Genomic DNA, 19,135 nt, shown 5'->3' with positions numbered 1-19,135 from the left:
ATTTGAGGAAAAAAAATAAGATGTTCCAATCAGGCATAGTCAAGTTAAGGTGTTTTTCAATAATAAAGCCCCAGAAATAGGAGTCAAAAATCTAAATTCATAAACACGTAGGATGTTTCTGTAAAAATTCTTTCCTTAGGAAGCAAGGAAAGTTCGTCGAGTCCAAAGACGTGTTCTCAATTTCAACTTATCTCTGCTAGCGAACGAAGAGAATACGCGGAGAATATTCCTACGGAGGATCCGGCGCAAACGGTTTGAAAAGCTTTTATTCCCAGTCTTAGAGAGTCAAAAGCTTCAAAGGTCTTGAGGGTGTGATCGAATCGAGAGTTTAATATATTTGTAGGTCTCGCAAAGTTTTCAGTGGGCTTCGAGTGTTCGCGAAGTCATCAAATTAAGGACCAAGAAAAGTATATCTTTTCCTTATTCTAGATTCACAACTCAGAGCATTCCTCGTCGAGTTCAACGAACATTCTTAGGACACCGTAGGCGACCCAACTCTCCACCGACTTGCCTAACAGACCAAAGCCCATAGCATCTGATACCAAACCCGAGATCAAACAGCAGGCCACTATTCTCTATCTTTCTCTATAAATTGCATGCATACTTACCTTCTCTTCTTCAAACCAGAGAGAAGCAAAACGTATAGATTCTGAGAAGTATAAAGATGAGTGTGGAGGTACTAGACGGCGCGACAATTCTTAGCTTCGTCGAGGACGAGAGGGCTTTCAATGGCTTGGTCGAGGACCGGTTCGCGAGCCTCGACAGCGACTGTGATGGCCTGCTTTCTTATGCTGAGTTGGTTAACGAGCTGATGAGCCTCAGGGTGTTGGAGAAGCACTTTGGGGTGGATGAAGTGGTGATGGGCCAAGATGAGCTGATGCAACTCTACCGCGGGCTGTTCAAGCGTTTTGATCATGATGGCAATGGAACAGTTGACTTGGAGGAGTTCAAGGCTGAGATGAAGGAGGTGATGCTGGCGGTGGCGAACGGGCTCGGGTTCCTGCCGATTCAGATGGTGGTTGAAGAAGGCAGCTTCCTGAAGAGGGCTGTGGAGAGAGAGTTGGCTCAGAGGATCCCTGCAGCATGAATATGCCTGATGATCATGTACTTTTCATATGATAAGATTATAGATAGGATAAGATTGCATACCTGTAACAAGCTATTGTAACAGTAAAGTTCAATAACGTAAGCAGTTCTGAAAGATATGTATACCTTCAATGCTCTAATTAGCAATTCAAGTTTCATGAGTTGTAGCTGATAAATCTTTTGCAAGACCAAGATGAGAATATAACAAGAACATTGATACTAATGCATTAATATTAGCTGTTCACAATTTGTGTAAGGAACAGCAAAGCCAAAATATTTGATGTCAGACTATTCAAGGTTCAAGAACAGAGTACAAGAAAATTTACTGGCAGAAGTGAAAAAAGAAGTCAGCACAGATGAACTAAAACCAGTTTAACATCCGTAACTTTGAGGTAATGATGGAAAATATACTGAAGTTGACATTATCAGTGAGCACAATCACTGGAGTTTTGGCTCATAAAATATACAATACATATTAAAACTTGAAATAGATAACTGACAGATCCAAATTTATAGCTTTACATAGAGAATCTACTAGCGAGGGGCTTGGGCCTCCTGAGCAGCGGACTGTATTTCTTCATTCTTCTCCAAGCAAACGAGCGAATTATGTGCTGTCAGATCCTAGAAGGGATCATAGGGATAGTGTTCTGAAGATAAGCAGCCGCAGCTGCGACTCCACTTCCCAGCTGTATTGGGTAGCCGACATCCTTGAGTACCATCTCCACACCACTCAGGCAACCCAGCAATTGCAACTGCAGAAACCAGAGAGAATGGTCATTACTAACAGAGAACAAGAAGAAGGACATAGTGAGATGGCTGATAGCGCTAGTGGATATGTGTGTAGAAGCCTATTTTTCTCTTATAAACACTAGAAGTAACTAGTTAATATAATTTGTAATTACAGTGCGCGGCTTTCGAAGTTCTAGTTCAACAAACTGACCTGATTCATAAACATCTTATTTTCTTTCTTAAATCAGGAATTACTTAGGTACCATTTACAGTTAGCTGAAGAACCATGTTATTCCTGAAAAAGGTACTGCTACTCATTCCGAAAAAGAGAAAGAACATAGCCTGTAATTGCAAGCAAAGAAGAAAGGAAATACCTCATTAAGGTTGCCAAGATGTCCTATCCTGAATACCTTCCCAGCCACCTTATTAAGGCCCAGTCCTAAGCTTAAATTGTATCTCTTCCATGCTCTCCTAACGACTTCAGCACTATCAATGTATGGTGGAACTACCACTGCGGTGACAGTATCACTAACCCATTCTTCTTTTCTTGTGCAATTCTTCAGTCCCCAAGCTTCAACAGCAAGTCTGTGAATTTAATATTATCGCTTATCAGCAATACTTGAATTCACTCTAGTTGCAAGAGCATAGAATGCAGCAGGAGTCAAATAATTGAGTGAAGTGCAGTTCGTTGTAAACTTTTGCAGTTCAATGAACTATGTGTATCTCTATTGGAATAAAAGCTAACCTACATGAAACTAATGCATGCATATCAACTTTATATACCTTGTTGCTTTCCCCAAACGACTATGTCTTGCAATCACATTGTCAAGCCCTTCCTCAAATAAGAGATCCAAGGCTGCCCTTAGCCCATAAAGCAGTTGAATGGAAGGTGTGTAAGGCCAGTAACTTCCTAGCTTATAGAACTTCAAGTAATCATTCCAGTCAAAGAATACTCTAACAGACTTGGCTGTCTTAGTTGCTTCTAGAGCTTTCGGGCTTGCACAAATGATACCCATCCCAGTAGGCATGGAAAGAGCCTTTTGTGATCCAGTTAAAGCAACATCAATTCCCCACTCATCCATACGAAAGTCGAGGGCGCAGATGGATGACACTCCATCAACAAGTATTAACGCAGGATGACCATATTCATCTGCAAAGATAACAAAGGAAATTTTACCACATAAAGCAAGAAGACATAGCACATAGAGGCTAAAGCACAAGGCAAGTCAGGTCAAGACTCAACCTAAGTTTTGTGGCATGGGATCAGTTAATTTTACTTGGAAGTACCTAATGTGTGTGTATAAAACCATCTCAATTTGATGATATCAAGAAAAGAAGCAATTCCATCATGAATAAACTTAGGATTGAGCAATGGCACAATAAGGAAAGACAGGGGAACCACTTCAAGAAAGTTGTGCCATCCTCTAGCTAAACCGATTCTTAGATTAATATGATAAAATATTCCTATACTATACCTAGCAATTTCCTCACAGCTGCCAAATTGTTGGTGACTCCAGTTGCTGTCTCATTGTGAACAATGCAGATTGCCTTGATAGTGTGAGTCCTGTCTGCTGCCAATTTAGATGCCAGAATATCCAGATTGGCACCATCTCCCCATTCACTTTCAATGACATCAACATCGAATTTGAGGCGCTGTTGCTGATCAATCCACAGGAGACTAAACTGCCCGATAAGAAAAGATACAATCCTATCACCAGGTGAGAGAGTGTTTGTAAGTGCACTTTCCCATGCTCCAGTACCTGGCAGAACACACAAAAAACACAAAGAAGATATAATAGTATACGAGGGCTATAGGAAGAAATATAATTGGATTTTAGTAATGATAGGGAATGAAGTCGAGACATAATCACATAAAAGTAACAAGCAAGTACTGAACAGCATATCCTAAGCAAGCACAGTGAATATTCGAATTTTGTCTAAGTATGCTGATAACACTTTCTCTGATCAAATATTAGAACACCATAGGATGTACCAGTAGTGGGGATTATAAAAGGAGTTCCCGATGTGGTCTTGAAGATCTTCTTCACATCCTCAAGAAGAGTCTTTGTCAATGCTGGTATGGCCGGAGAGCGGTAATCCTCATTGTTCCGGTTCATCGCCCTGATCACCGGCTCCGGGATATTCACAGGCCCCGGCACAAAGAGATGGTTCCTCCCAGGTCCATACACATAATCCATCTTCCTTGCGGATCCTTCAACACTACAAACAAATAAAGCTAAAGATCAACTTCTACAATGTTTACCTACAAGGAGAGACAGACCTCATGCTGATACGAGTTTAATGTTTTCCTTTGCAACCTAAAAAATTAATACAATTCACAAAAAATAGGATACAACATGAAGTTTTGTCTTCGATTTTAGATTTAATACTCCAGTTCAAAATCGATCATAAAATCTGTCAGATTCCATATTACAGAAGGCTTGGATTTCACAATTCACAGGTATAAACATTTAATCCTTTCAGTGGCAAAGTAAATGTTACAATCAAAATAATGGAAGTAAAAAATAAAGATTAAACAATAATATTTGACCCACAAAGATTATAAGTGGAATCTACAAGCCAAAAAAAGAAAAAAGGAACCACAAAAATTACAACAAAGGAGAAAACACAAATTACGGGCAGAATGGTGGGGAAGAAGGAAGAGACCGCTTGATTTCGTCGTGTTCGCTAATGGAGAAGATTGGAGCCGAAGCTTACTAATATTTGACGACACGAGGAAGGAAACGGAAAGAGGACAGCGGGGACGGCCTTATAACTCCCGAAAAAGGATATATTACGGACGGACAAACGGATAGGATATACCCGCTAACCCGGTAATCGGAATCTTTATGGGTCTTATGCATACCTTTTCGGCTAATGGGCCGAGGCCCGTCCTGGAAAACTGGCTAACTGTGTTTAGATAGTTTGGTATAGCAATTTCCAAGAAACAATACGCTTCGTTAATCTCAGGAATTTCTTAAGCAATGCAAATGATATTGATGGAAATTACAAAAGGAAAGATCACTTTGTTTCTCAAAGGAAAATAGATTACTAGAGAGAGAGAAGGGGGGGGAGGAGGAGGGGGGGCACGAACCTTTTTAGTTCTTCTTTGTATCCAAGAGTTTGGGATAGTTTGCACGTATGATGGAGAGAGACGAGAGACGAAGAGATATGGAGGAGGATTTATAAGAGCCATGGTGGCCAACGAAGAGCTCTAGGTGGGTCCCAGGATATCCTACGTGGCAGATAAGAGCACTCACCAGAGCCCCATGGAGCTTGGAGAGGAACTGCCAAACTGAGGGAGCCGATCACGTGCAGCCCCGGCTGCAGGAGACTTGGCAGTCTTGTCTCTGCAGCCAACCAAGTAAGCCGAAGTGTGCCCAAACCCATACAGCAGGAGTTGCAGAGGAGCAGCTCTGTGGTGCAGGGGATCAATGGGATCAACTCCCTACTCCGTTGGCTACGGATGCATCCACGTCAAGATTTTCAGTAGAGATAACACACATTAAGTCATGCATGCAATTTGGTGGATCGGACGTGAAAATAAGACGTAAGAAGAGACGTAGTATGATGCTGACCTCCGATGGATTCACTCAACTGGAGATTCTATTTTTAATTAGTATAACCATAAAATAAGTATGTTCATATCCCGAGTTCAGTATCTCCGCTTGGAGGTAGATTTAAGAGGGATGGTTGTTTTCAGAGCCATCAATCCTCATCCTTCAATATCTTTCAGCATAAAAAAATTTATATCCTTATTTTCTTAATATTTTCTCTATCGATTATAATACTTATGTCTAGATTAAGTGAGATGATGAAATATGATGAAAAGAAAATTTAGAAAAGGGAGGTCATAATAGTCAATGTTTATATCCCATTATCGAATATATATCCTACCTGTAAAGCTCTGTAGGTTTTTGACTCGGTGTGCTCTAGCATATGCAGGAATTACAATATTATACTCATAGGAATTGATCATTGGAACAATCATCTTGTTTGTTTTCTAGCAAAGGGGAACGATCCTCCATCCTAAGATCTGATGAGAAAAATATTCTTATAATGTTCAATATATGCAAGGTATGGGAAGAAGATCCATCTTTTGTTATGAACTACTGTGTAAAACTCGTTGCAGTCTTTCTTCCCTTCAGATTTCAGATTAAAAAGCAGCAGTTCTTCCATAATACAAAAATAATAATAATTTGCTTTCATAAATTTGGGAATCCTGATATTATCATGTCACACTAATCAATATGGAAATGTAAGTGGATATATGAAGAAAAATTTGACGAGCCACTTGAGCACTGCCAAGTGGGGGTGATTGCGGGAAACTCCTGCAACCGGGAACCCAGACGATCAGCTCTGTGAGTTCGGAGGAACTCGTGTTTGTGGCGATGTGGTCAAACTATTGGTGATGCTTCCTGAGCTCATGATGACTCCACGTCATGGGTACAGCGTAGTAGCCGTTGCACGCGACCTCCACCTTAAAGAGAGGCAATTATCAAAGCAAAAAAGAAGCAAAAAAGAGACAGGGCCTTACAGGGGGGGCAGAGACTCGGCGTCCAAATTTTCCTCTCTTTTTATTTACCTAGCAGATAATTTTACGACTCCGCTCACCACCTGGTAATTTTATAAGAGAGAAAAACAACATTAATAATAATAATAATAATAATAATAATAAACAAACAAACGAACAAATAAATAAATAATTAATTATCCCAAGTCTGAGGTCGTTGCGATAGCTAGGTTCGGATATAAGTTTTGGTATGGCCCACATGAAATTTTAACCAGACAAAAGCCTAACCTAACCCTTTCCCGAGTCGCACCGGTTGCGGCTCAACAACCCGAAGGAAGAAACCACCGTGCCATAACTACCAAAGCTTATATTGCGGTGAGGGAACCGCGAGTAACGCGATCCCGACAACCCTAAGGCGGCAGTATTGCTATTTGTGCACCTGTAATTTCGCACACCTGTTGAGGATATTTGCGTCAATCCATCTATTATTTAAGAGACCCCCCAAGGAGAGAGATAGAGAGAGAGAGAGATCCGTAGAGAGAAGAGAGAGACAGAGACAGAGGAGAGAGAGAGAGAGAGAAGAGAAGAGAGAGAGAGAGAGAGAGAGAGAGAGAGAGAGAGAGAGAGAGAGAGAGAGAGAGAGAGCAGGAGGGCGGGGAAGGGTCCAAAGATTTGATTATTTATTTTGTGGGGTTTTATTTGCATTTTTTAGACGTTAAATGGCGTCGGACCAGGAGATAGCGAGCTGCGTGGAGTCGCTGCTCCGTCAGACGGCGGGGAGTAACGCCGCCACCGGATCCGTCATCTCCGTTAGCGGCGTCGTCCGGCAGCTGGAGGCCAAACTCGGCATCGACCTGTCCCACAAGGCCAGCTTCATCCGCGACCAGATCGATCTCCTACTCGGCCCGTCCCCAAAAGACCATTTTGCCCTCGCCTCCCACCCACAATACCAGCCCCATCCCGCGCAATTCCACGTCGTTCCGCCTTCCTCCTCCCCGTACGCCCACCTCCCGCACCACCATGACCTCTCGTTTCGGTACCCGTCTCCTCTGCCGCCGGCCAGCGCTTCCGCATCTCCGGCGGCTGTGGCGGCCGCGGTGGCCCAGCAGCAGCAGCAGCAGCAGCTCCAGTTGCAGCAACAGCAACAACAGCAGCCACCGGCTGCCCCGAGGCCACCGGTGACTGCGAACAAAGAAAGGTGCCCCCTTTTCGCCTCTTTCCTGTTCTGAAATTAGGATTTGGGGCTTGCTAAAGTTGCGGTTTTGCCTAACGATTTCTTGAAAGCTCTGAGAAATTGGTTGTCGTTTTGGAGAAAATGATGATATCCTTTATTATTGTAGTTTTATTTTGGTTCTTTTCTCCCAGTGATTGGTTGATCGTTTCATAAGTTCGCATGGGTCATGGGAGAAGTGGCTAAAACTAAAATCCATTTGTCATCAGGAGAAAAGTTATTTCACTTGAGTTGATATTTGGGTTGATTCAAATGCTTGTAGGGAAATCATGTGAGATAAGTTAGTGTTTTTGAGATCTTGACTTGATAGGCAGATCGGTTCATTTCAGATATTGTTTCTTTAGATTTAAGCAAGGATGACTATGTAGTCTATATTATGACGCCCTTCCTGGTAATTTAACTACAAAATAGATATGAGAGCATCACATTCACATTTTTTTTTCTTCCAGATGTAAATATGGTTTTTGGAAAAAACTTACTTAAGCTACAACTACTCTATGCTCATACTTAATCTTGATATTTTTATTGGTTATATGTGTTACAGTTTACTATTAATGGCAACATATGACTATTTTAGAGAACTTAACTGCTATGCATATGAAGTGTTGTACCATATGTTAAGAAATGATTGTGGCATTGTTACATTCAATTTAACTCTACTCTTAGATAATCATGACAATGTACCATAAGTTACTAAACAAGGATCTATATTTTATTATTCTGTGAAGTTCCTATATTGTCATGGTATAACTTTAAGCTACTTGCCAAAAGAATAATCGTTGTTCAGTGGAGGTGTATGTTTGTGCTATCTATGCTAGCTAACGCTCATGAGTAGATTTTTTTTTTCTGCATCGTGTATGATCTTAGGTATTACATGGTTAAATAAAAGACAACTCAGAGTCGTATAGATGATTGTCATGGATGGATAGAAACCAACAGCCCAAGTATGTTGAAGCTATAAGCTTCCATGATAAGTGTGGCTGGTGACAACTGTAAAATATCTTATGATTTCTTGAACACGCCTCAGAATATTGTGTCCCACATCTGATGTTGTAGGTGAGATGACTTTCTCGAGAAATATTGCAGTTTTGGTCCTCCTCATCCCATTGGATGGAGCCATGGGTTACACTATTATGATTAAGGGTGGAAGACATTGAAGGAAAATTTAGGAAGAGACTATTAGAAAAGCATCATGGTCTACACAGATGTAATTCCAAGTAGTGACAAGGGGATCATAAAGTAATATCAAAATATTATATCCTTTTGTTCATTGGTTTAGGTTCTGTGACTTTGTTTACGGCTACTTGGAACAAATGGTTTGAGGACTAGACTGAATTGTGATATGATGGTGCTTATGAATAAATCTAAGAAAAAGCAAGAAGTTTGAAAAAGGGAGTGTAAAATGCACCAATTTTTAATCTCTAAGACATATCTTGCTTTGTTGTCACCGGAGACAACCTTCTCTCACAAAGCAATAAGAAAAGTATTTCTTAAGGAAATACTGAAATTCTCTGGATATGTAATCCTTGCATATACCAGTTTTTCTTTTATTATTTAAATTCTAACCTGATGAGGTTGATTGGTGTGCCTTTTATTTCAACTGATAATTGTCACTCGACTCACTTGTATGTTATGTAGCAGTGCTCCTACTGGAGTCAAACGAAGAGGCGGCCCAGGGGGGTTAAGTAAAGTCTGTGGTGTTTCCCCTGAATTGCAGGCTATTGTTGGGGAGCCAACCATGGCTAGGACAGAGGTTCCTCTTGCTACCATTTTACTTTTACTGCCTGTCCGGACATTTTTATGGTTTTCTGAAATTCTAAGAGAGCATATGCATTTCAGATTGTGAAGCAACTCTGGGCATACATTCGCAAAAATAACCTGCAGGACCCAAATAACAAGAGGAAGATCATTTGCAATGATGAATTACGCGTTGTTTTTGAGACAGACTGTACTGATATGTTCAAAATGAATAAACTGTTAGCAAAGCATATAATACCTCTTGAGCCAACTAGTAAGTATATAGTGTTATAAACAATCCCCACAATTATGTATGTGCTGTTGGGATTTTGGCATATTGATGATAATACACTAGAAAACCTCACATGTGATTTAATTCTGCAGAAGGTTCAGGACCAGATTCCAAAAAGTTAAAGGCTGCAGCTACAGAACATGTTTCTTCTGCTGCGCCTGATACTGATCAATATCCTCTTGTCATATCGGATGCACTGGCTATATTTTTTGGAACTGGAGAGAGGGAGATGCTTCAGTCTGAGGCCCTAAGACGTGTTTGGGACCACATTAAAAGTAATCAACTTGAGGTTAGGAGCAATTTTTTACTTTGCATTTTGGTTTTCTTCTGAACATGACATTTGCATCTGTTTCACAAGAATAGTAACAATTTCGTGGATCCACACTATTTGGGATTAGCTGAAAGCCTAGAAAGTCTATCATTTCAGATATTCTCACTTCTCATATTCTTTTCCCTCCCTTTTCTGTGCATATGTAGCCAGGGGCTGTTAATATATTTACCAGCTCATTGCTGTCCTGCAGAGTCTGGGTCTTTGTTGTTTTGGATATCATTTTATGTATTTTCCAACCTCTTTCTGGTTGGCCTCATTTTATTCCCAGTCACTGAGGAATTCCCAAAAGACATGACAAATCTATATGCTTTGGCTGTTTTGTCTTAACAGTAATTTGTTATTATTTGTCTAGGATCCAGTGAATGCAACAGTAATATTATGTGACTCCAAACTTCAACAACTTTTTGGATGTGAAAGCCTTTCTGCAGCGGGAATTTCAGAGATGTTGTCGAACCATTTGTTTAAGCAATCATAACAGAGATGATATTTACTGGTAAGTTAGCAACCTAACACTTCATATTCAATAATTACATTCAGATATCCATCAAACATTGGGTAAATTTTTTTTTAATTGGTGATATTTTGGCTTATAAGTTACATCTCAAGAGCTAATTATGTCCTTTAAGCAGGGTTATTTCTTTTGCTAAGGCAGTTGGAATCATTATGCAAATATTATAGGGCCACTGAACAATGATATATTGGCGTACCAAAAAAAAGAAGCCTAAGTTATTCTTACATGGAATAGATGAGTTTGAAATTTGACGTAATTGGGATGAATGACAGAAGAATAAGAAAAAAAGAGGAGGTGTAGGGAAGGCTAAATTGATTGCAATTTGTTTTTCTAGTCAAAGTTTATTATAAACTCAAAAGTATGAGATATTATTTGCCCTTTCATCTGTGTCATTGATCCTGTACCTATCAAACAAACCTACGTGATTGCTCATATCACTTCATTCTCAACTTTTGCTAACTGAAAAATGAACAGAAAGACACCAATAAAGTCATTGCACAGCATAAGGAATTTCAATTCATTATTTTCTGGAAAAAGGGACATACTTAAGCTACTAGAGAATTTCATTAGTTGACCCAAGTCAGTAGCTGGTAGGTATGTTAGTGTCTAAGTAGAATATTATTGGACATCTTTCCTCTACTGTTGTGCTGTGGGGATTGTCTCTTGCATTCTCTGCTTATGCAGTTTGATCTGACAGTTTGCATGGTTGGCTACTTAACTGTTGCTTTTAGCCTTAGCCCCTGGTGATCTAAGGGCGGGCCAGCTCGCTTTGCCTAGTTATAAAATCTTATTATTTTCACCTATTAGAGGGAGTTCCAGGCAAGTGTTTGTAGTGCACAAGCCAAACTATAGTTTAAAAGTTTAAACTGCATACTTTTCCCGTAAGTATTAGATTATATACATATATTTTCCTGTCACAGAACTGTTTTACTTACAACAAGAACCAAACTAGTAGTACCAACTATTTGGGGTTGGGTCATGTAACTTTTTTACTTATTCTACAAAATATCTATCTCATTTCCTTCCATATTGTTCATTAATTCTTCCACCCTTCATATTGTGTAAATGTCTTGCCACAAATTTTTACTGGGTTATTATTACCATGTTTATTGGGTTATTATTACCATGTTTATAGAAATAAGTTGCCATCCTAGTGTACAATATCACATTTAGTAGTTCGTCATACAAATTAGGGTTCTAGAAAATTTCAGCTCACATGGATTTCTTTCAAAATTAGGCAACATTGGTGGAAATTTTCCTGCCATAGTTTGAATTAAACTTTTGAGGTGCATGATGTCTGTGACTATACAAGGACCAGTTTTCAAAAACATTTGTGCAAATTATCCCTCATGGAAAATGTACCTTTATTAAAATGTTTGATAGGGAGAGTTGCTTACCTCTGGTAATTTCTTTCGGCGAGAAGCACTACTATAGGTATCCGAAAACTGTTCCATAACCTTTACGACTAACTATATCATCCAGTTTATGTTTTGGTATAATATTTGTTGGATGGAAGTTTTTCTTCACGTGGAAGTGACAAGCGTGCATTTATTTCTTGTACGTGCAGATGAGCAAGTTCACTGGCATCTAGTGGTCTAACAGTATAGCAGATACTGATGAAACAGAATTATTTTTTGTTCAATGTGTTTTTAGTTGGTTGTGCTTTATTTAGCTCAGACAAACTTGTCTCTCTCTCTGGGCAATCTGTACTTTGATCTTTGATAGTGGCAAGGAAGGTGATGATAGTTGTCTTAGTTTTCTCTCTTCCAGCCTTTCTGATTAGTACCTTTAACACCAATACTTAGGTAATTCGAAGGCAAAGCTAAGCAGAGAACTGCTTACCGCATTGTGAGTATTGACATGCTTGTAGGTTTTCTTTCCCATTTATGCCGTATATACAGGTAGCTGTTGAACAGCGTAATCCGAAAGAAGTATTATGCAGTTACGGATGCGATTGGTCAATGCCAGTTAATCTCCTGTTCTTTTGTCAAACTAATTTGCTATTTATGAGGTGCTCATTTTGGTTATGTAAATGGGATTTATAAAACCTCTGTTACATGCTACATATGTACCAGCTGCAAGGGCCCTCATTTCTGGATTCTTGAGATCAGTAGGATGGTGTCTCTCATCCGGTAATTTATGATCGATCCAAGAGCTTGTCATTTGACATATCTATGCAAGCGTAGAAGCACTCAATATAAATTCACAAAAGGCCATTCCATACCTCTGTTCTTTTTAAGTATAGCTTCATTTAACCTCCCAATTAACAGAAAAGAGCTCATAGAATGATCCTATACTCTCAATCCCCGTAACATTTTATTCTAAGGAGTGTTCTTCAGTAAGACATAGCTTATTACCATGACTATTAGACTAAGCAAGCAATACATAATGATCACCCTCTTCCCTTTGAGTACATCTTGAGGAAGAACCTTATCAATAATGGGCAAGAGGATCTCCTCCAAATCCTGAGAATGGGAAAGAAAAGAGAAAAAAAACCTCTAATTTGCTCAAGCTTTTTAACTCATGAAAAATCACTCGCCCTAAGAAATAATTCCTAAGAAATAATTTTCTTTTCCGAGATCAGGATTTCTGAGGCTTACCAGTTGAAGGTTCTTGACGGTAAGCAACGGGCCAAATTTATTATCGCCTTTCCTATAATTTATTTGGCAATAGGATTAGCCCCCCAAAAGAAAAAAGATTAAAAAAAGATTAGTGATAAGATATTGAAGCTTGAAACATTCATCATCCTACTTGCTTACTTTATAAAGACCATCCCCTTATAAATATGAGTAGTGTTGACGTTTAAACCAAATCCTAAGGGCAAGTTGTTGTCCTTCCATTCTGCAAACAAGGTATATATTTCATTATAATCCTTCTCTAATCAAGTTGTTCTACAAAAGGTTTTGAGTCAGCACAAACCTAACATCCATTTAACGCCCACATCAACTCCATTATGTATTGATGGTTTGATCACAAACATCACATTGTTCCGAACCATCAGAGCGATGATTATCCCAAACACTTTCTACAACAAACAACAGATGCCATTAACGTTCTAAGATTGAAAACAAATATATTCTTGCTTCATTCTAGTTGTGTAAGATTAAGCTTCACCTTAGATAATCCTAGAAGGTCAATGGCGGGAAGAGAGTTACAAAAATACTTGCATTCATCGCTAGCCAACTCAAACAATGCCTTGACATTTCGATTCTGAAACGCGGAATTTAGTCGCATGATCCTCTTCAAGGTTCGGAAATCGTCACCTCCGACTTGCCATGAAGCTCTGGCGCGTTGCGGCGTTCGCCGTTGATCGATCTTTTTACGGAGGAATTTCCTGTCCAAATGTTGATGCCTAAGCTGTGTCCTTTTCAGGATTGAGGCAGGATAGGCATGCAGAGTGGTGGAGAGGAGGGAGGACATGATACTTTGAAACGGAGTTTGTTGGGTGGCTTAAGGAGACCTTATTGTGGGGATGGACTCATAGCTCAGTGGGCATGAAATGGGAGGTGATAGATGTTAAAAAGAATGGAATTTATGTACTATGAGACAAGCAAAGGATTGTATGGAATGGAAGCAATACTTACAATGCAAAGTTGTCAAGCTAAGGATCCTCTTCCAATCTTCTTTGAAGCCTTATACTTACGAAGTAGGTCATATTTGGGATGGCTAAGCATGAAGCCATAAAGGCCCCTTCTTGCTTTATGAATCTAGTTAGCCTTGAAAAAGATATATAGATAAAATTAATTGCACTTAGATTCTTTAAATTGGAGTCATTTTCATATCAATTTTTCTTATTAATCTTTTATGACACATTGAACCTCTCTGGCGGTATTAATAGAAAACGTCAAATATATCAACTTCTCTCTATATTTTATATTTCTAAAAAACATAAGGGTAAAAAAAAAAAAAAAAAAAAAAAAATCTAGAGAGCCTATAATTGATTACATAATAATCACTTACTCATATGACATATATTAATAAGAAAAGCTCTTAAAGGATAATTAGAAAAAGAGCATTAAGAGATTAATAATAATTTTAGGAGTCTAAGTGTAATTATCACATCCATATATATATTAGAAACCATGAACGTTGCATTATAATAACGTTTTATGAATCCATTCGCCAGTTAAGCGTCGCATACTTAGTTGCCCAAGCGCCAAGCACGAACTAAGCTCAGAAGTCGGCGCCGACTCAGGCTTGATTCTTTACCCGCAAGCAAAATCGGCTAATTAACGTGCTTCGTTATCGGTCTTTAAAATGGTTTTAACTCGAGTTGCGTGTGTCACACGAAGAAGTCGGCAAATAGAAGCATCTCGTCACCGTCATCTTAAGCACGGCGACGTATACAAATTTCTCATGATATCATTATACTCTAACGTGGCATAACTTCGTCCACAAGTCCCAGCTAAGATTGCTAGTGAGATCGTGCAAGTCGAAGGACTACCTACCCCATCACCATTCTTTCACAGAGAGCTCTCAAATTCCCCCAAATCTTTCCCTTTCCCCATAGAGAGAGAGAGAGAGAGAGAGAGAGAGAGAGAGAGAGAGAGAGAGAGAGAGAGAGAGAGAGGGCAACCTCGCAATTGATTCTGTAGTCCAAGAAACATCCTTCTTGGGGGGCGTTCGAGATCAAGTGGAGCTCATGAAGGCAGAGGTGAGGCGACTGCAATCCTTCCTCAAGGACGCCGACGCTAAGTGGAGGAACGTAGATCGGCGGCTGAAGAACTGTGTAAGGGAGAACGGGAGATAAGAGACGTAGCGTATGAAGCCGAGATGTTATAGAGATCGCCAGCTACATAAGCAGGAGGCATAATATGAAGAGAGGCGTCAGGGGGGGCTTATCAAGGTATGCCTGCAAAACTCGTGATTTGAAGACCCTTCATGATGTTGGTGTAAAAATCCAACAGATTAAAACAAAGGTTAGTGAGATCTTTCATGGCACATCTAAGTATGGTATGGCTGAGATAGACGGAATCAAAATCAGGGAGAATAGAGTTGAGGATGAGATTCTTCGTGCTAAGAGGCTAGTCTCTCCTGATTGCGACGACAGCATGGACGTCATAAGCTTTGATGATTACAGAGACCAAATAGTTGAGCAACTGATTGATCCAGAGAATCAGCTGCTCATCATGGTCTCTATAGTTGGGATGGGAGGAATCGGAAAATCTAATATTCGTAATTACCTAAGCAACATTTTAGTACTGCAGTCTTGATAGCCCTTTCTCTGCTATATGAAGTGTCTCATCTGTTAAAAGAAATAAAAAAGCAGAGTATGAAAAATAGCGAAGAAATAGATAAAAGGGTTTAAGAAAAAGATACTTAATAGTATTGGATGATGTGTGAGAAACTACCACATGGAATAATAAAGAAATCCTGAAAAGAGTTGGGATGAGCTAGTTCAAAGATGCATGGTCCAAGTTGTTGAGAGGAGCATAGCTCATGGATGGATCAATTCTATTTGTATTTATGATGAAATTCCTATGTATACTTTATAATTCATTTAGTGGGCTAATGGGAATTAAGTATCCTAAGGAAATCAAAGGAATGATCCATCTAAGATATCTTGGAATTAAATACTGCGAGGGTGTGGAGCTTTCATCTTCTATCTGGTGCCATCTGAACTTGCAAATTCTGGCTGCAAGAGTGACACTTCTAAGATGGCTTCCGAGTTCTTTTTGGGACATCCCAACACTGAGGAATGTATACTTATAGAATGTTGCTTTGACTTCACCAAATTCTAACAGAGGAAGAATCTTTCAGACTTTGAACATAAATGAAAAAAAAATATTATGTCCTATTGCTCAGTTTACAAGAGGTTTTCTTGGCGGCAAATATAATCTGGAAACAACGATCAAATCATTGGTAGGAATGACTACACTTGTCTCCTTGACATTGGACTGCAGAATTAGAGCTACTGTTACTATACCTTCAGAGGTATTCTTTGGGTTCCCAGATGTTGGAGTTCTTCCACAAAACCTTACGGAGATTTGGTCACTTATGCCTATATTGGAAGAAGACCCAATGCCAATATTGGAGAAGTTTCCAAGCATTGTGGTGGTTAGATTGGCTTTAGACGAATATGAAGGGAGGAGCATGTACTGCTCTTCACAAGGGTTCCCTCAGCTGCAACGCTTGTCTCTGGCTCACTTATTGAATGTTGAGGAATGGAAGATAGAGGTACGGGTGATGCCTAGGCTCACCTATGTTCTACTAAGCCAATGCCACAAGCTGAGGATGGTCTCTAAGGAGGGATTGCAACACCTCACATCCCTTCAACACTAGATTTGATTCATAGTCTATCCATAGACAGTGTCAAGGAACTCAAGGAGAATGAATGCATGGTGGTCATCGAAAAATGAGAGATTGCCTCAAGCTGAGGATGGTTCATGAGGAGGGATTGCAACACTTCACGTTCTTTCAAGAGCTAAAGTTGAAGGACATGGACAGTCTAATCCATAGACAATGTCAAGGAACTTTAGGAGAATGGATGTAACGTGATCATCCTTCCTGAAACAAATTAACAGGTCAGTGCAAATATAATATGTCTATGCATACGTCTTTTTTTTCTTATACATATTCTTTGTCTCGTGTCGTACCAAATTATAAGTCCTTTTCGCGATCTTGACAGTCGTCTCTGTTTCTAGTGTCCTAGTTTCTAATTGGTTCTCTGCATTTACGGATAGGTCTTGTTTCTGCCTTCTGCCAACTGAATATGGTTAGCTAATCCTTCTTTATTATTTTTATGCAGGAAACAAGGAGAGAGAGATCCAACAGTTTCCTACTCTGGTTGACATTGATGCAGTTACTAACTTTTTCAGGATTTCCTTATTATGTAGCAAGTTTGTGATGATTTATATCTTTATATTGTCAGATCAATTGCATGTAATTGTGTTTCTTCATCATTCAAACTCTTGCTTCAAAGAACTCTAATCAATGCAATTCTGTGCTTTTATGGCTTTCTTGGTATGATTCACTCTCCATTCGCGATTTAGATATTTAAAAGGTATGGTTTCTAATCATGTATTGGATTCACATTGATATAATCTAATATGATATCAAACTTTTATATCGTCGAAACAGAGATGTCAGAACAATTTTCCCTATTTCAGCACTTACATAGGTGCCAATACAAAGGGACAATTCTGGAAATTGACAAAAGATATACTGAATGGAGATAATTTAACTGTATCTGTCCTATAAATTGATTTAAAAAGACTCGCATTGGCTGCTGAAGTTAATGCAATCTGACATATCTGTTTCGATGTAGAAGTTTGATAACATATTAGAGTTATATCAATGTCAATTCAATTTAGTGATTAGAAACCATGAATTTTGAATGTCTAAATGGTGAATGGAGAATCTGAATTATATCATGAAAGTTATAAAAACATAGAAGTGCATTGATAAGAGTTATTATGCCAAACAATATCGAAACAAGAGTTAATTTGGAAGATGAAGAAACACGATTACATGTAATTGATACAACAACATAAACATATAAATCATCACGGCCTTGATACATTATGAAGAAATCCTGAAAACATAATAACTGCGTAACTGTCACACTAGAGAAGGCAATTATTTGAACCATAGAGATTGACCTTATATTAAATATATGTGATACATCTTCTCTTAGCGTAGATCAGTATTTTGTACAGGGAAGACTCTAAGACAGCTAGTTACTTATCTTTTAAATTAAAGAAATACAATATATGTGAGCAAAACTTTTCCATATTCTTCAAAAAGTGCCACACTTTTCTTTCTAGAACTGTTCTATAATTTTAGCAGCAGAGCAAGAGAACTTTGTAAAATATTTCTGGAATAGCAATACAACTTTACCATGAGAGTAGACTTCAATAAGCCATCTGGCCAAGAAATTTTAAAATGAGAATTGCAAGCAAGAATAAATTGCAATGCAAGACTTTGAATAAATGCATTACTACCTTAACTCTTTACATTACTCTCTCATATCTTATTTCGCTTTTCTTCTCTCTTTGAAGGTAATAGCTTATTAGTTGACTTCAAGCAAGTCTTTATAAATCAATTTATGAGGCATGTGAAGATACAAGATATTACAGTATCAGCCAAATTATCTACCTTTCTTCTTCTTCTTCTTCTCTCTTTGGTGTGAAATTTGTAGAATTGTTGGCATTTCACCCTTTCTATGGGCGACATCAGTTACCTCTGCAACTGTTGAGATTGGGAAAATTAATATCATATCTCTGCTTTGACGATGTAAAAGGTTGATGCCAGAAGATTAGAATACACCAATGTGAATCAAACGCGTGCGCATGTTGCCAGAATTATTCTAATTTGTAGTAGTACTTAACACATGTTATGAGTTACCAATTGGTACTCCTCTACAAGACTTAACAGTATCACGTATTACAGTTAGAAAGTAGTAAAAGAATAGATTTAGCTAGTCGATTAGATTGTCACAACGGTGCGTTGTTATTCCATTAATGCTAAATCTGACCCCAGAGTAGCTGTAAAAGAAAAACTAATAAGAGAGCTCTTTGTGCTCAGAAAACCCCTGGATTGCATATACCTAGAGCTCTGCATCCCAACGTCTCTTCACCAAAGCAACAGAGAAAGAGTTCTAATTAGTCGACTTTTGCGAACTCCTCAGCTTACTTTGCGGACTAATTTTTTCGGTTCGAACGGATGAGTGCCCTAGTAATTGTACCGAGTTTTGAAATGTGAAA

The 19,135-nt window shown here is 39.0% G+C and overlaps 4 protein-coding genes and 1 long non-coding RNA gene across 6 annotated transcripts; 3 read left to right on the top strand and 2 right to left on the bottom strand.

Annotated features, from left to right (window-relative positions):
• The first annotated feature begins 307 nt into the window (after positions 1-307).
• LOC140777675 (uncharacterized) lies at positions 308-1,213 on the top strand. Its single transcript, XM_073121955.1, has one exon. The coding sequence runs from the start codon at positions 665-667 to the stop codon at positions 1,085-1,087; it is 423 nt and encodes a 140-aa protein (XP_072978056.1). The 5' UTR covers positions 308-664; the 3' UTR covers positions 1,088-1,213.
• Positions 1,214-1,443: 230 nt separating this feature from the next.
• Positions 1,444-5,050, bottom strand: LOC140777673 (serine--glyoxylate aminotransferase). The gene is made up of 6 exons (XM_073121949.1): positions 4,910-5,050; positions 3,809-4,035; positions 3,291-3,575; positions 2,599-2,965; positions 2,190-2,400; positions 1,444-1,838 (listed from the first exon to the last, which is right to left on the bottom strand). The coding sequence occupies exons 2-6, from the start codon at positions 4,011-4,013 to the stop codon at positions 1,701-1,703; spliced, it is 1,206 nt and encodes a 401-aa protein (XP_072978050.1). The 5' UTR covers positions 4,014-4,035; positions 4,910-5,050; the 3' UTR covers positions 1,444-1,700.
• Positions 5,051-6,899: 1,849 nt separating this feature from the next.
• On the top strand, positions 6,900-12,184 carry LOC140778940 (uncharacterized). Of its 2 annotated transcripts, none has more exons than XM_073123847.1 (6): positions 6,900-7,526; positions 9,198-9,312; positions 9,399-9,570; positions 9,681-9,877; positions 10,272-10,412; positions 11,998-12,184. In XM_073123847.1, the coding sequence occupies exons 1-5, from the start codon at positions 7,048-7,050 to the stop codon at positions 10,392-10,394; spliced, it is 1,086 nt and encodes a 361-aa protein (XP_072979948.1). In that variant the 5' UTR covers positions 6,900-7,047; the 3' UTR covers positions 10,395-10,412; positions 11,998-12,184. The 2 variants fall into 2 exon arrangements, with proteins under 2 accessions (XP_072979948.1, XP_072979949.1); XM_073123848.1 differs by having other exon boundaries at positions 6,902-7,526; positions 9,201-9,312.
• A 146-nt stretch (positions 12,185-12,330) lies between these two features.
• Positions 12,331-13,903, bottom strand: LOC140778941 (uncharacterized). The gene is made up of 5 exons (XM_073123849.1): positions 13,545-13,903; positions 13,350-13,455; positions 13,190-13,271; positions 13,031-13,082; positions 12,331-12,895 (listed from the first exon to the last, which is right to left on the bottom strand). Exons 1-5 carry the CDS (start codon positions 13,848-13,850, stop codon positions 12,752-12,754), a joined length of 690 nt encoding a protein of 229 aa, XP_072979950.1. The 5' UTR covers positions 13,851-13,903; the 3' UTR covers positions 12,331-12,751.
• Positions 13,904-14,862: 959 nt separating this feature from the next.
• Positions 14,863-18,164, top strand: LOC140779333 (uncharacterized). The gene is made up of 2 exons (XR_012107326.1): positions 14,863-16,954; positions 17,179-18,164. It is a non-coding gene; the product is annotated as an uncharacterized lncRNA (long non-coding RNA).
• The last annotated feature ends 971 nt before the right edge of the window (positions 18,165-19,135 follow it).

This window comes from Typha angustifolia, chromosome 15 (assembly GCF_048772165.1).
Source record: "Typha angustifolia cultivar Huaian chromosome 15, ASM4877216v1, whole genome shotgun sequence".
Lineage (NCBI taxonomy): Eukaryota > Viridiplantae > Streptophyta > Magnoliopsida > Poales > Typhaceae > Typha > Typha angustifolia.
This window is presented reverse-complemented; position numbering and strand designations above follow the sequence as displayed.

Excerpts from the sequence above, each read along its gene's own strand:
- LOC140777675 (XM_073121955.1), top strand. The coding sequence starts at position 665 with ATGAGTGTGGAGGTACTAGACGGCGCGACAATTCTTAGCTTCGTCGAG.
- LOC140777673 (XM_073121949.1), bottom strand. The coding sequence starts at position 4,013 with ATGGATTATGTGTATGGACCTGGGAGGAACCATCTCTTTGTGCCGGGG. Across the intron at positions 2,401-2,598 it reads CGTTTGGGGAAAGCAACAAG|ACTTGCTGTTGAAGCTTGGG; the intron begins GTATATAAAGTT and ends TTAAATTCACAG. Across the intron at positions 1,839-2,189 it reads ATCTTGGCAACCTTAATGAG|TTGCAATTGCTGGGTTGCCT; the intron begins GTATTTCCTTTC and ends TGGTTTCTGCAG.
- LOC140778940 (XM_073123847.1), top strand. The coding sequence starts at position 7,048 with ATGGCGTCGGACCAGGAGATAGCGAGCTGCGTGGAGTCGCTGCTCCGT. Across the intron at positions 9,313-9,398 it reads CAACCATGGCTAGGACAGAG|ATTGTGAAGCAACTCTGGGC; the intron begins GTTCCTCTTGCT and ends TATGCATTTCAG. Across the intron at positions 9,878-10,271 it reads TTAAAAGTAATCAACTTGAG|GATCCAGTGAATGCAACAGT; the intron begins GTTAGGAGCAAT and ends TTATTTGTCTAG.
- LOC140778941 (XM_073123849.1), bottom strand. The coding sequence starts at position 13,850 with ATGTCCTCCCTCCTCTCCACCACTCTGCATGCCTATCCTGCCTCAATC. Across the intron at positions 13,083-13,189 it reads AAGGGGATGGTCTTTATAAA|GAAAGGCGATAATAAATTTG; the intron begins GTAAGCAAGTAG and ends AATAAATTATAG. Across the intron at positions 12,896-13,030 it reads CCGTCAAGAACCTTCAACTG|GATTTGGAGGAGATCCTCTT; the intron begins GTAAGCCTCAGA and ends TCCCATTCTCAG.